The sequence below is a fragment of the Silene latifolia genome, chromosome 2 (assembly GCF_048544455.1).
Source record: "Silene latifolia isolate original U9 population chromosome 2, ASM4854445v1, whole genome shotgun sequence".
In the NCBI taxonomy this organism is placed as follows: Eukaryota; Viridiplantae; Streptophyta; class Magnoliopsida; order Caryophyllales; family Caryophyllaceae; genus Silene; species Silene latifolia.
The window spans coordinates 95411950-95427988 of NC_133527.1; the positions used below are offsets into that span (position 1 = coordinate 95411950).

A 16039-nucleotide genomic window follows, 5' to 3' on the forward strand; every position below is an offset into this window, starting at 1 on the left:
TTTAAGGGGTAGTGTACCATTGTTTAGTTATAAAAGAAACTATTAGGAATATATATGATATTATTAGGAAATACGAGATATTTTGTTATATTGTATGAGATATTGTCACGACTCATGTAACTATATAAGCGGCCTTTGGCTAAAGCAATACAACACATCATTCCCCTTATATCGTCTTAACATGGTATCAGAGATTCCTTTCCACACACGACAAAACCCTAACTTAAACCTAAAACAGAATCACGAAAATCCTTCGATATGCCGCCATGGCTGGTGATGAGGAAACACCAACAGGGCCACCAAAAATCGACTTTTCCACTCCCTATTACCTCGGTTCCCATGACGTTCCGAGCGCAAAAATTTCCAACGTTATCCTTTGTCGTGACAAGTACGACGATTGGAAAAATTCAATGAAAATGTCTCTTAGATCACGCCGTAAATTCGGTTTCATCGACGGTACGATTTCAAAACCTACTTACATATTTTATCTTGAAAATTGGGAAGTGGTTTATTGTACTCTTGTGCAATGGATTCGTAACACTATTGATCAGTCACTTTTGGATACCATCTCGTATGTGGAGGATGCTGCCGTTTTATGGTCCGAGTTGGAATCACAATTCGATGTTGTTGATGGCTCCAAAATCCAAGGTCTCAAGACTCAGCTGCACAATTGTAAGTAAATTAAAGGTATGGACGTTACTACTTATTATGGCAAACTCAAATCGCTTTGGGATTCTATTATTGTGCACGAACCGCCGTTTGCGTGTAAGTGCAGGAAGTGTGAATGCGGGATTGGACCCGCGGCTGTTAAGCGTCTCGATAACGAACGATTAGTGATTCTACTTTGTATGGGAATATACGGTCTCAACAATTCCAACTCGATCCCTTGCCTTCTCTCAATCGGGCTTACCTCATCGTGTTACAAGAGGAGCGACTGCGTATAGATTTTCCTCCCGATGTCTTTGAGGTTGTCGCATTTGCCATGCCCAATCGTCCTTCTATTGACTGGCGGGGTTTGCGAGACAAAGAGCGTGGTGAGCGGCGTCAATTGTACTGTTCTCATTGTGAAACCCGCGGCCATAAGATTTCTAATTGCTACATTAAAACTCAACGGTTCCCTCAATGGTGGGGTGACAGACCACGCACCTTTACTGAACTACGTCGAGCCCGCACTTCCTCTCGTGGTTCTGGGGTTGGCTCGGGTTCTGGGTCATCCACGGGTGCTGTTGGCCGTGGCTGTAGCAGCTCCTCCTCGGCTGATCAGGTGGTCCATGCAAATGTCGTGACTACGGGTGTATCTGCTCATTCTCTTATTTCTTCCGATCGTTTAAGCGGTATGTTACATTGGATAAGTAATACACGGGCTTCCAATCATGTCACTGGTAGCTTGTCATGCTTGGAAGAACAAAGTGTGATTTTCCTCGTCCTGTTGGTCTCCCAAACGGGCAACAGGTCGAGTCTACGATAATGGGTTCGGTTTTTATTAATGAGTCTCTTATCCTACGACGCGTTCTTTATGTTCCGAGTTTGACTCGCAATTTAATTTCCGTCTCACAGCTTACACTTGAACATGATTATTGTTTTGAATTTGATAAGAATTCTTGTCTTATTCAGGACCGTTCCTTGAGGACGACGAATGGAGTCGGTGAGCTGCGGGATGGATTGTACTGGATTTGAGCGGGTGCTCGGCATTTTGTGATCAATAAGGTGACCGATATGGGTTCTCTGGATCATTGGCATTGGCGACTGGGACATTCGTCAGATAAAGTTGTCAGGACTATTCCTTTTACTCATAATTTAAATTCAAATAAAGAGTTTGTTTGTGATGCGTGTCATTTTGCAAAACAACATCGTAGTAGTTTTGTTTTAAATGATAAGCGTGCTTCCGATATTTTTCAATTAATACATTGTTATTTAAGGGGACCTTATCTTGTTGCTTCTTCATGTGGTGCGAAGTATTTTTTGACAATTGTGGATGACTATTCTCGCGCTACGTGGGTATACTTATTGCTTGATAAGACGGAAGTTACTGATATGTTTATGAGCATTCTTTCTATGGTTGTCACACAATTTTCTAAGACCGTTAAAACCATGCGCAGTGATAATGGTACCGAGTTTCACTGTATGGCAGGCTATTTTTTTTCTCATGGCGTACAATTTCGGACATCTTGCGTTGGCACGCCCAAACAAAATGGCCGTGTCGAGCACAAGCATAGACACATTTTGAATGTTGCCGGGGCTCTTCGCTTTCAGGCTCATTTGCCTACTTCCTTTTGGGGTGAGTGTGTGCTTACCGCAGCTTATTTGATTAATCGTACCCCGTCTGCTTTACTTGACAACAAGACTCCTTATGAGTGCTTATTTGGAGTTTCTCCGTCCTATGCAAATTTACGTGTTTTTGGTTGTCTGTGTTTTGCTCATAATCAAAATACACGAGGTGATAAATTTGAGAAACGGGGTCGTAAATGTATTTCTTTTGGATATCCTCACAATAAGAAGGGTTGGAAATTATTTGACCTTGAGATGAAGTCATATTTTGTATCTCGCGATGTTTTATTTCACGAAAATTCTTTCCCCCTTGCTCCTGCTCACTCGTCCGTGCCCTCTAATCCCCTACCCGCTTTTGATTTTTTGGATGACCTGTTTAATGGCTCGCCTGATGACTTGGCTGCGGTGGTGATGTTGAAAGGGGGCCCACGGGTGGGGATATCAGCAATGACCCCGGGGCTGGTGGGTCTCCTAGTGTGGGGGAGGGGGGGCTGGTGATGGTCCACAAGGGGGCCCACGAGTGAAGTGGCTGGTGCTTTTGGTCGTGGTAGACGTCTAAATTTTCCGAATTCACGTTTGAGGGGGTGTTTTAGCAGGACTTTCCCAGGAAGGATCCGGCTTGATTATTGAGTAATAAGGGTATCTAGTTTTGTAAATTAGGAAAAAATATAAACGGATGATAGGTAGAAACTAAATATAAATAATGTTGTTGTATTTCTTTGTTAGGCTGATTACAAGTTTGATGTACGCAATTGAATACTTAGGGAAAAATAAGAAGTAAATTGTATATGAATGGTGAATAATTCGCCCCCTTTACAATTGGTAGACCATGCTATTTAAACTCTTCAAATATTAATGTTGGATGCTACTTAACGTTCCTCTTAACCGTTGGAGCTGCTAGCTGAAAAATAGGGCACATTCCCTATTTATCCGCTTGACTTAGTCTTCCTTAACAAACTTTGGCTTGTCCTCTTTTGCACGATCTGGTACGCGAGAATAAAATGTTCTTGGAGTTGGACTTTGTCTTCCATGAGAGAAGGACATGATCCGGCCTGCTTAAGTGTTCTGCCAGGCAATTCTATGCTTTCCTTTTTTACCATCGGGTCTTTCTTCCAAGGTTTAGTAGCTTGCTTACCCTGTAATATTCTTTACCTGTCAAACAATAATCAGATTTGTCCGGACCTTGGTTGCCCCAGTCAGCCTAATTATGCCAGGCTAGACTAAGGTCGGTCTAGGCTAATTTTGGCGTAACAATTGCCCCTTGACATTTCACCCGTGCTGGATCCGGCCAGGGGTGAGATGTCAATTTATCGGGCTCGAAAAATAAAAAGAATCATGGTTATTTAATGACTCTTAGACTTCTAGTAACCGTTAAACACTGCAACGGCTAGCTTGGTGATGTCATGCTAACAGTTTTGCAATTTCTTGGGTTTTTAAACCGTTGTGCCACTCCTATAAATGCGTTTGTTGAGGATGAGTTCAATATTTACCAAAATTCTTCTACCTTACTTGCTATATTCTCTCTAAAGATTCTTCCCCAATTTCTCAATAATAAACCCTAATTTATTTCCTGCAACTCTTCAAAGAACTTTCCCAATTTCCATAAACACATCTAGTTTAAGAAATATTGAAGAATATGGGAGCCAAAAAACGTCCTGCTTCTCAGAAGGCTGCGGCTGGTCCTGATCCGACAGAAACTCACGAAGAGGAGGTGGTCGAGGTTGATCCTCCTGCTCGTGCTATAGCTTTCAAGTACCAAGATTCTATTTTTTCTGCTCTCCGGTCACTTGAGTCTACTTTTTCTGAAGAGAACCTGTTAAAAACAAATTATGACGGGATTTTGAGATAGAAAAAGTTGATTCCTGATTCAGCTGAGGTCTGGATTCCTAAATCTTGTCCTGTCAGGGCCAAGTAGACGTCACCAGGATTGTTTTGTATCTATGAATGGGCCTTCAAGGCTGGTTGTGAGTTGCCGTTTACTCCTTTGATGATTGATACCATCCGGGCCATGGAAGTATCTCCCTTCCAGATTATGCCAATGGTTTGGAAGCTTGTCCATTCTATTGAGAATTTATGTGCTAAGCATAATCTTATAATTACTGTCAATTATATTAAGGCAGTGTATCATCTGAAAAATCGTTCTACTGGTCGTTTTAATTTAAGGATTACATCTAAGATGTCTCCATTAATCACCAACCTGGATTCGGGTAATGATAAAGGCTGGGGGAAAAGTTACCTGTTTGTCCGGACTGAGAGTTTGGGGTCTGGCCTGGACTATTTAAGATATCTGATGGATGATGTGATGTCGTCGGGTCACATCCAATCAAACACATTTATAATACTCAACAAATAACTAGTTAGTGGTAAGTCGAGGTCGATCCATGGGACGGTGTGCTTTGAGTTCTAAGTCTATCTATCTCAATTTATGCTAGTGTCACAATTTGGTTGGGTTTGTAGTTATGTTCTAGACTGATAAAAGCAATAAAGTAAAGCAAGCAATAAAAGGAAAGATGTAAACAAATGATTAAAAGTGCTAGGATATCATGGGGTCATAGGGTATTCATGGTGTTGATCATACAAACATGTTTACAATCATAAGCATGCAATTAGTGTTGTGGGGGAACCGAGGTTGTTTATGTCTTACGGTTCATAGGAAGGGTTGGGTCCCGGAGCCGAATCGATTAGATTGTACAACACCTACAAGTCGACTTACTTTCCTCCTATTCAACTTCTATGTATGGTCTAACAAGACTCGAGTTGGTTTATATCTTACAAGTCAAGTTGAGTAGATAAGAGATGGTTGTAAATGCAAGGATTCATAGGCTTAGCATTTCATCAAACATAACATGTGCATAAAGTTGACATCACAACAAGCAAGCAATTTGATCATGTGAACATATTAGATTAAGCATGAATCAATGCCATGTTGGTTTCCCCTAATTACCCATTAATCCTAGCTAAAGAAACTACTCACTCATAATCAAGTTTAACATGTTAATAAGGTTGTCAATCATACCAACAGAGCCAAACATGATGAACAAGTAAGAAAGATTAACAATAATTAAAACAAGGATTAAGAGAATTATACCTATGGAGATTCCAAAATAATAATACAAAGAATAATAGAAGAACTTGATGATTGATGGAAGGTTGTCAATCTCCCAATAATAACCCAATAATCTTCAATTACCCAAAAGTGATGAACTTGAATAATAAATTTGAACAATAATTAAGGAGACATTAATGTGAGATTTGTGGAAAGATTGAGATTAATCTATTCTAATCTACTCCTAATCTAATCTAAAAAAGCTTAATTTAATCTAAGGAAACTTGATAAAAGGATCCCCCTTTGATTATTTACAAGTGGGGTATTTATAGTGGAAATTAGGTGGATGCATTAGGGTTAACTAAGGGCTAAACTAGTAATTACACTTTTGAGATTGGAGCAGGGAAACGCCGGTATTTTTCGAAGGAATGGCGTCTTCCTTTGAAGCTTGAAGAAACGGATTTGCGCTGGGCTGGAATCCGTGCGTCTTAGGCACGGGACAGGCGTCTTCAAGGGAATCCGGGCGTCTTCTGGGCTTGCTGCCCGGGCGTCTTTGGCAGAAGACGCACGGATTGTGCTGTGGAGGACGGGCGTATTCAGGGCAATCCGCACGGATTGCTGCTCAGCTTTGTTCCTTCTTCTTTTCTTCCCTTTTCTTCATAAAATCCTTGGGGATTTCCTCGGGGATGCAAGGATCCTTTCTCGTCATTGCCCAACTACTATAATATGTACAAAGGCCTTCTAATCTTGTCTCTCCTTGATGCTTGGTCATTGAATTCAATCAATTTAGTCTCGTTTTGCCATGAAAATGCAAGATTCTTACTCCTTTCCTACCAAGGGATCAAAATCTCAAAGAATATGCAAAACAAAGAACTAAAGACAATAAATGACCCAAATATGCACTAAAAAGCATGGGAACAAGGCTAATTAAGAGGCTAAATATGCGCTAATTATGGTCACATCAATATCCTCCCTTAGAGAATGGTAAGTTTCATGCACTTCTTTGTTTATACATATTTTATTTTGCGCATATTTGAAGTATTTAAATTTTACCTGAGTGCTTTGGGGATGTTTGCAGCTCCTGATTGGAATTTTTATCCCCTTGATGAGGAGTCTATTTCAAGGATAGAGGCTTTCCTGGCTCTTCCTGAGGAAGATAGAACTTGGCCTGGTAGTTTGGGCAGAGATTCGCTGCCCCGGTATATGAGGCCTAAGCTAAGTGTGATTAAGGCGCCTAAAGGCAAGCTTACCTCTTCTGCTCTTTCCTGTACGTCCTCTTTGTATTCTTATGCTGATTATTTTCTTTCTACTATTCGTTTCCTATTGTTTATACGTGTTTCTTTTTGTCTATCCAGTATATAGATCTTTTGCTAGACTGGCTAGATTTAATGCTGCTGATTTGAAGGCTGGGGTTGCCAAAATTTCTGAGCAGTCTAGGAGCCAGAAGGCTATGGTAGCGGGAGTGATAAGACTCTCAACATTCTAGTCTCTGATGCTCAAGTTCATAAGGAGTCGCCCCATCTTGTGTCTCATGAAGTCGTCTAGGCGGCCAAAAGGAGAAAGGAGGCTGTTATTACTAAAGAGGCGGAGGAAGAAGGGGAACCTATTCAGGCCCAGCCGATTAGGAGCATCAGGGGAGTGCCTGCTCAGTTTGGTGATATGGAAGCTGCCCGGGCACAGAAAAATGATTTTTCTGCCAACATGAGCGGCCAGCTGTTATCTGATGATGTTGTTGAGTCTTCTACCAAGGTTGCGGCTCTTCTGTCCTCTCCTATGGCGAATGCTGATTCTCTTAACTCTCAGGTCAAGGGGGTTGGTTATAAAGGGGTTATATATTTTTTTTGTATTGCCTTTTGCTTTAGGTTTGGTCAATAAGTTTCACTTTTTCTTCCTCAGGGTTTGGATGCTGGGTTGATCAGTGCTTGCCAGCTTAGGGATGCCCGGGCCAAGATTAGCAGCTTGGAGGAGAAGTTGGACAGGGTTAACCATGAGTCACATTTGTCCAGGGGTAATGAGTCAGTACTTCAGTCCCAGCTTGGGTCAGCCAGGGAGGCATCTAAGGCTGCTCAGGCTTGTGAGGTGGCAGCAAACAATGCTGAGAGAGCAGTCAGGAAAGAGCTCGAAGTTGTAATAGGGGAGCTTGAAACTGTAAAAAGAGAATTGGTTGCTGAGAAGTAGGCTATGCAGGATCAGTTGAAGAAAAATGAAGATCTTGGTGCTGAAAAGAAGTAGGTGGAAGCACGGCTTGCTGATGCTGCCCAATATTTCATTGGTAAAGGTCGGGTTGATGCTATGAGAGATCCTGACTCTGATAGGGCTAGGTGGGACCCGGATCGGGACGCGACAGCTTTAGATACCAAATATCCTGACTTGGCCAACTTGGGGCAAGAACAGGAAGTGGATTCTCCTCCTTCTAAGGAGATGTCTACTGATCAGGAAATGGTGGAGGGTTGTGGATCAGTTTCTGATTCGAAACCCGTTTAAATTTATGTTTTTGGTTTGACCCATCCAGGGGGGATGTCCCTAGAATGAATATTTATTACTCTTGAATATTTTGGTAAGTAGGACCTAACCAATGGGGAAGTCCCTGGATTGAATATTTTGGTGGTTGGTCAGCTATGTCTGATTGACCTTGAAATAATCAGTATTTGGCTTTCTGGTATTTGTATTTTGTGTTTTTGGGATGTGTTTTGGTAAGGTGTTCTTTTAGTGTTTGTATTTGTACTGGATCAGGCCAGTTAATCAGCTGGATCAAGCCAGGTTCTTTGCGCTGGATCTGGCCAGGCTCTTATGCTGGATCCGGCCAGGCTTTTATGTTATGGGTGGGGTATTTGCCTGTCTGGAGGGCTTACGACCCATGCGTGTCTGGAGAGCTTATGACCCATTTATGACAAGCAGGTTAGGGAGAGTACTCCGTAGCTTGTTTATTCAGACTGAGCTTAGTATTTTAAGGCCTATTTTGAGGATTTTGCAACTGAAAGTTGGGTGTTTTTCGCATATGAGTAATGTATATGCTAGTGGAGTGGCCCTCAATCTTGAAAATTTGTTTAAGTAAAGTGTGAACTAGATGAATGCACTGTGTAAGTAAACAAATATTCAAGATTCTATTTGGTAAAAGAAAAATGGGAGAATTTCATATCAACAAATAATCAGGCGTATAACAAGAAGAAACATGTAGGATATTTATTCATATAATGGCAAGTATCATACATGTAATTGCATATCAGGCCAGGCAAAAAGGTAAAGTAATGGTTTTTACCTGGGCTGAGGAGTGCATTTTATATGTGAAATAATTTTAAGTGTGCAACATTCCAGGCTCTGGGGATCATCTCACCATCCAGGGTTTGTAGCCTGTAAGCGCCCTGACCGACGATTGAGTCGATCAGGTAGGGACCTTCCCAGGTTGGAGCCAGTTTGCCTGCGTTTTTCTCTTTAGTATTTTGGAAAGCTTTTCTGAGAACAAGGTCTCCTATTCTGAATACTCTGGCCTTGACAGTCTTGTTGTAACTTTTGGCCACTGTTTGCTGGTAGGCTGTCATTCTAATGTTGGCTGCATCTCTTAATTCTTTTGTTCTGTCCAGACTATCCTCCATCAGGGGGGCGTTGTCCGCTACTGTGTTCAGGCTACATCTGGCTGATTGAATATCAATCTCTGCTGGGATCACTTCTTCACATCCATAGACCAGGGAGTATGGGGTTTGGCCTGTAGATGTTTTAGGCATAGTCCGGTCAGCCCAGAGGACCAGGGGGAGTTCTTCAGCCCATCCGCCTTTTCTTCTTTTTAGCTTTTTCTTTAGGCAACTATTTATTACTTTATTGCTGGATTCTTCCTGACCGTTGGCTTTTGGATAGCCTGGTGTAGAGGTTACATGGTTAATATTCCATTGTGAGCAATAAGCCGCTTTCTTTTTCCCACGAACTGTGTGCCATTGTCACACACTATTTCTGAGGGTATCCCGTATCTACATATAATGTCGTGTTTGATGAATGATATGACATCCTTCTCTTTGACTTGCCTGTATGAATCTGCTTCTATCCATTTGGAGAAGTAGTCAGTCATTGCTAGCATGAAAACTTTCTGTACAGGTGCTTGAGGTAATTTGCCTACTATATCCATGCCCTATTTTTGAACGGCCAGGAGGCAGAGATTAAATATAGTTCCTCAGACGGCTGATGGATGTATGGTCCATGAATTTAGCAGGCTTTACATTTAGAACTGAATTCCAGGCAGTCGGCCCTCAGTGTAGGCCAAAAGTAGCCTGTTCTGAGTACCTTGCTTGTTAGACTTCTGCCACTTTTATGACTGCCACAGTGTCCTTCGTGGATTTCTGATAGTATCTGTTCAGCTTTTTGTGGTTCCAGGCATCTGGGGTATGGTCCAGCCTGCGATTTCTTAAAAAGCACATTGTTAATGGTGGTGTATGAAGTAGCTTTGATCTTAAGTGCTCTGGCATCTTGTTTGTTTACGGGTAGAATTCCCTGTTGGAGCCAATCGTAATAGGGTTTTGTCCATGAGTTAGCAACATATGCTGGAAAGGTTTCATCTTGTTTATTTATTGCAGGTTCCAATAAATATATGATGGGGATTTTTATCAAAATCAGGGGGACTGAAATTAGATCCTAGGCCGGCTAGGGCATTGGCCTAGGTATTCAAGTCCCTGGGTATTTGAGCAATATTAAAATTACGAAATTTATATTTTAAATTTTGGACAACTTCTAAATAGAGCGTCATTTTTGAGTCCTTTGCGGTATAAACTCCATTTAATTGATTTGAGATGAGAAGGGAATCAGTACGTACCTTTAGATTTTGTACACCAAGGTCAATACATACCTTTAACCCATCTATTAGAGCTTCATATTCAGCTTCATTTTTGGTGGCTTCAAATGCACAACTTATAGCATGTACTATCTTATCCCCCTGTGGCGATTTTAGTACTACGCCTAGACCAGTGCCCCTCATATTGGTTGCACCATCGACAAACAAGGTCCATTCTAGGTTTGTCTGGTCATTGGTCAATCTGTTTACTTCTTTTATTATTTCAGGTTCAAGGGCAGGACTAAAATCAGCCACAAAATCTGCTAATGCTTGTGACATAAATGTCGTCCTGGGTTCAACGGTTATGTTGTAGGTGCTGAGCTGGACTGACCATTTACACATTCGTCCGGACAGTTCTGGTTTTCTAAGTACAGATTTAATAGGGAGGTTGGTCCTGACTATTATAGGATGACTTTCAAAATAGGGTCTTAATTTAGTACAACTCATAATTAAAGCTAAAACATACTTTTCAAATAGACCATACCTCATTTTTGTATCTAGTAGACTTTTACTTACGTAATAGACAAGGTGTCGTTGTCCGTCCATCTCTTTGACCAGGACTGCATTGACCGCAGTCTCAGTGACTGACAAGTATACCGTCAGGGGTTCATCTTTGACTGGCTTGGCCAGCAAAGGTGGAGAAGATAGATATGCTTTCAGGTCTTCAAAGGCTGACTGGTGGTCAGGAGACCACTGTAAGTCTTTATTTTTCTTGAGCAGGTTGTAAAATGATTTGCAACTTTCTGATGATCTTGAAATGAACCTGTTTAGGGCGGCTACTCTTCCTGTTAATTTTTGTATATCCTTGACCATTTTTGGTGGTTACAGCTCCAGGATAGATTTGATCTGTTCAGGACTAGCTTCTATTCCTCTCTTTGTCACCATATAGCCCAAGAACTAGCCCGTTGAGACTCCGAAATGGCACTTTTGTGGATTTAGCTTCATGTTGAATTTTTCCAGTATTTGGAATGCCACCTCCAGGTCTTTGACATGGTCTTCTGCTTTTTTTTTTATTTGACTACCATGTAATCAATGTAGACTTCCATGGTGTCTCCAATTTTATCTTTGAACATCATGTTGACTAATCTTTGATAAGTTGCACCTGCATTTTTCAATCCAAAAGGCATGACAGTATAACAATATACTCCTCTTTCAGTAATGAAGGCTGTACTTTCTTGATCCGGGGGATGCATCTTTATTTGATTGAATCCACTTGAAGCATCCATGAATGTTAACATCTCGTGGTCTGCGGTAGCATCTACCATTGCATCTACATGCGGCAGGGGAAATGGATCTTTTGGGCAGGCCTTGTTCAGGTCGGTGTAGTCCACGCAGACTCTCCATTTGCCATTCTTCTTTTGGACAACTACCACATTGGCTAGCCAGTCGGGGTACATTACTTCCCTGATCATTCTCATGTCCAATAGCTTGTCGACTTCTTGGTTGATGATTTCATTTCTTTCTACAGGAAATTTTCTTCTTTTTTGTTGTACATGCTTAAATGATTTGTCAATATTTAACTTATGAGTTATAATATCAACATCTATACCAGTCATGTCAAAATGTGACCAACTAAAACAAGACATCTTAGTTTTGAGAAAGCTGACCAAATTAGGCCTGACTGCATCGGATCCCACGAGTACCTTCCTGACAGGGTATTCTTAGTCTAGAGTGACCTCTCCTGTTTCCATCTGTGATTGGGCTATATATTCATTCCTAACAGGGGACTTTAGTTGTTATGCAAGGGACTTACCTGACTTTGAAGGTTTCAAAGCCTGAGTGTAACATTCCTGAGCTTCTTTCTGTTCTCCCCTGATGGTGGTTATCCCCCATTCAGTCGGTATCTTTACGCATTGGTGATATATCGATGGGATGGCTTTGACGTTGTGGATCTATGGTCTGCCAAGGATTACGTTGTATGAGGATAGACAATCCATTACTCCGAATCTTTCATAGGAAGCTATGCCTTCTACATAGGTTGGCAAGTTAATTTCTCCCAGGGTGTTCCTTGTTTCTCCGCTGAACCCAACCAGGACACTGAACTTTTGGATGATTTTTTCTTCATCTATTTTCATGGCTTTAAGGACATCCAGCATCACTAAGTTGATTGAGCTGCCTTCGTCTGTCAAGATTCTTGACACCTTAGCTGTACCAATTTGCATGGTAATCACCAGGCTATCATGGTGAAGGTCTGGTACCCCCTGCAAGTCTGAGTCATCAAAGGTAACAGCGGGTAATAATTTAGATCTAGAAGGGGGTTGAAGTTTAGACTCCCTGGCAATTCTCTTAGCGGCTGAACTGGTCAAGCCACAAATTTTTGAGCCTCCGTTTATGAATTTGACTTCGTAGATGGGGGGAGGAGGAGGAGGATCCCTGCTATTTCCCGGATCTCTTTTGCATGTTCCTTCATCATTTCCTCTGGGCTGTTGGATTAGATCTTTCAGATAGCCTTCCTTTAGGAGGTAAGCCACCTGTTTCCTGAGCTGAATGCACTCTTCTATGGATGTCCAATGTCCTAGTGAAAGTCACACCATCTTGAAGGATCTTTCCTAGGGTTGTCCGATTTCTTGGGCTATCTAACTGTGTCTCCCAGGTTTTCCAAGCATTTGATTAACCCTGCAGTATTTATAGAGAAGTTATATTCAGGAATAGTTGGTAGGTTAGGTGGTTACCTTTGCATTCCTGTGCCACGTTAACTTCAGACCGTTCAGGTCTAGAATAAGGTGCTAATTTGGAGTTGTTTCCTTTTTGGTAGGAGCTTTTTCTATTAGTGTGGCCATAACTTTGCTTTCCTCCGGACGAGTTTGTTCTGAAATTGAGGTCTTCTTTCAATCTGACATGCTCTAGGGCAATAGACTGAACGGTAGGAAAGGTTGGGTAGGCCATCTTGGTTAGATCTGCGTAGATGTCACTGTCAAGCAGAACTCCTTGCCTGAAAGCTTCTAGTGCTGTTTCCTCGTCGCATCTGGGGATGGCCACCTTCTCTTTGACAAATCTGACCAGAATTCTTTAAGGGGCTCGTCTGGAAACTGCTTTACTCTGAACAAGTTGCTGGGTCTCTTAACCATGTCTCTGCTGCTTGCGAACTGCTGATTGAAGGCATTGACCAAGTCTGCGAAGTTCTTGATACTACCATTTGGGAGGTTGATGAACCACTGCAATGCTGCTCCAGTCAAGGTAGTGTCAAAGCCTTTACACATGCAAACCTGCCTGAGTTCACTGGGAATTGAGGCTGCTAACATTTTCTATTTGAATATGGCAACGTGGTTTTGTGAATCAGAGGTCCCATCATAAGTTCTCGTAGATGGAACGGTGAATTTCTTGGGGAGGTCAATCATTGCAATTTCATCCGCAAAGGGTGAGTCAGCAAGGCTATCAATTTCCACTTCAGCTACAGGATCCGCCACTCCGGGTATATTCTCTATCTTGCTGTGGAGTTTCTGGATTTCCTGGAGCATAGCCATCATTATTGCTGCCGCAGTCTTGTTTGATTCATTGTCAGGGGTGGTGTGTGGATCAGAGCAGGCATCTTTCTCCGGGGTTCCAAAACTAAAGAAATCTATCTGTCTGATGATAGATGAGAATGAAGTTCCTAGCTCAAATCTGGTTTTGGAGCCTGAAGCCTGATTCTCCAATATCTTTTCCAGGCTAGACTCTGATTCTTTGAGCCTAGTGATCTCGGCCTCTGCCTGGACTGCTTTTTCTTGTATTGTTTCCAATTCCTTGATTTTAGCCAGGGTAGCGGCTAATTGTTGTTCTGGGGTGAGTTCCACCATTTTCTCGTGTGAATATTAAATGGAAGATGATAAAGATATTTTTTTTTGAAGATTAATGAACTAGATGCCCCACGGTGGGCGCCAATTGTTTTAGCAGGATTTTCACTGGAAGGATCCGGCTTGATTATTGAGTAATAAGGGTATCTAGTTCTGTAAATTAGGAAAAATATAAACGGATGATAGGTGGAAAATAAATATAAATAATGTTGTTGTATTTCTTTGTTAGGCTGAGTACAAGTTTGATGTACGCAATTGAATACTTAGGAAAAAATAAGAAGGAAATTGTATATGAATGATGAATAATTCGCCCCCTTTACAATTGCTAGACCATGCTATTTATACTCTTCAAATATTAACGTTGGATGCTACTCAACGTTCCTCTTGACCGTTGGAGCTGCTAGTTGAAAAATAGGGCACATTCCCTATTGATCCGCTTGACTTAGTCTTCCTCAACAAACTTTAGCTTGTCCTCTTTTGCACGATCTGGTACGTGAGAATAAAATGTTCTTGGAGTTGGACTTGGTCTTCCATGGGAATAGGACATGATCATTTGCCTTTATGTAACCGTTTTCTTGCTTGACAATTTAGTCTGGCCTGCTTAAGAGTTCTGCCAGGCTATTCTATGCTTTCCTTTTTTGCCATCAGGTCTTTGTTCCAAGGTTTAGTAGCTTGCTTACCCTGTAATATTCTTACCTGTCAAAAAATAATCAGATTTGTCCGGACGTTGGTTGCCCCTGTCCGCCAAATTATGCCAGGCTAGACTAAGGTCGGTCCAGGCTAATTTGGGCTTAACAGCGGGTATGTTCTTGGCACTGCACAAACTCCATCCCCGCCTTCTAGCTCACCGAGTTCACCAACGCCGGCCTCGGGTACGCCATATTCTTTACCAAACTATGTTGACTGTCATTCTTTTTCGGAAAAACATCGTCACTTTCTTGCAGCTATCACTGCCGGGGTTAAACCACCCTCTTTTAAGGATGCCATCCGTGACAATGGCTGGTGTGCGGCCATGAAAGACGAGATTGATGCTCTTGAAAGCAATGGAACATGGGTGCTTACTGAACTTCCGTCTGATAAAAAGGCCCTTGGTTACCGTTGGGTATATAAAATTAAATATAAATCTGATGGTTCCATAAAACGTCTTAAAGCATGGCTTGTTGTTTCTGGAAATCACCAGGTGTAAGGTTTGGATTACGGAGAAACTTTTGCCCCTGTTGTCAAAATGGGTACTATTCGAGCTTTTTTGGTTGTCGCTGCTATAAAGAAATAAGAACTACACCAGATGGACGTTCACAATGCCTTTTTACACGGTGACTTGGATGAGGAAGTTTACATGAGGCTTCCACCCGGGTTTAGTCGAGGTAAGGAAGGTAAAGTTTGTCAGTTGAAGACATCTCTATATGGGCTCCGCTAAGCACCTCGCTGTTGGTTTGATAAACTCACTACAGCACTCACAGACTACGGTTTTCTCAAGTCCTATTTCGATTACTCATTATTCTCTTACTCGCAAGGTACGGTCCGTTTATTTATTCTCATTTATGTTGACGACCTTGTCATTGCGGGTAATGATGCATCTGCTGTCGCTCAAGTCAAGACATATTTGGGGAATTGTTTTCATATGAAAGATTTGGGACCTCTCAAGTATTTTCTTGGTCTTGAAGTTTCTCGTAGTGCTGAAGGCATTTATCTTAGCCAGCGGAAATATGCTCTCGATATTATATCTGAGACTGGTCTACTTGGCGCGAAACCAGCAGCTACTCCAATTGAGCAGCATCACACGCTGCTGCTGGTAGATGGCGCGATTATTGATGATGTTGAGTCCTATCGACGTCTTGTTGGGCGTCTAGTTTATCTTGCAGTGACACGACCAGATTTTTCCTATGCGGTACTTGTTCTTTCCCGTTTTTTACATCAGCCTCGTCAGGAACATATGGCTGCGGCATTGCGGGTTGTTCGATATCTTAAAGGTAGCCCAGGACAAGGTATTCTATTACGGTCCGACAATGATTTTTCTGTCTCTGGTTGGTGTGATTCTGACTGGTCTGCGTGTTCTTTATCTCGCCGATCGGTTACAGGATGGATGGTGTTTCTTGGTGGGTCTCCTATTTCTTGGAAAACCAAGAAACAACCCAC

The 16039-nt window shown here is 41.9% G+C and overlaps 2 protein-coding genes across 2 annotated transcripts; one reads left to right on the forward strand and one right to left on the reverse strand.

Moving 5' to 3' along the window:
• Positions 1-266: 266 nt before the first annotated feature.
• On the forward strand, positions 267-4117 carry LOC141641107 (uncharacterized). Its single transcript, XM_074449784.1, has 5 exons — positions 267-672; positions 945-1334; positions 1615-1645; positions 1920-2730; positions 3902-4117. Exons 1-5 carry the CDS (start codon positions 267-269, stop codon positions 4115-4117), a joined length of 1854 nt encoding a protein of 617 aa, XP_074305885.1.
• A 7905-nt stretch (positions 4118-12022) lies between these two features.
• On the reverse strand, positions 12023-13016 carry LOC141641108 (uncharacterized). The gene is made up of 2 exons (XM_074449785.1): positions 12803-13016; positions 12023-12645 (listed from the first exon to the last, which is right to left on the reverse strand). Exons 1-2 carry the CDS (start codon positions 13014-13016, stop codon positions 12023-12025), a joined length of 837 nt encoding a protein of 278 aa, XP_074305886.1.
• Positions 13017-16039: the final 3023 nt, after the last annotated feature.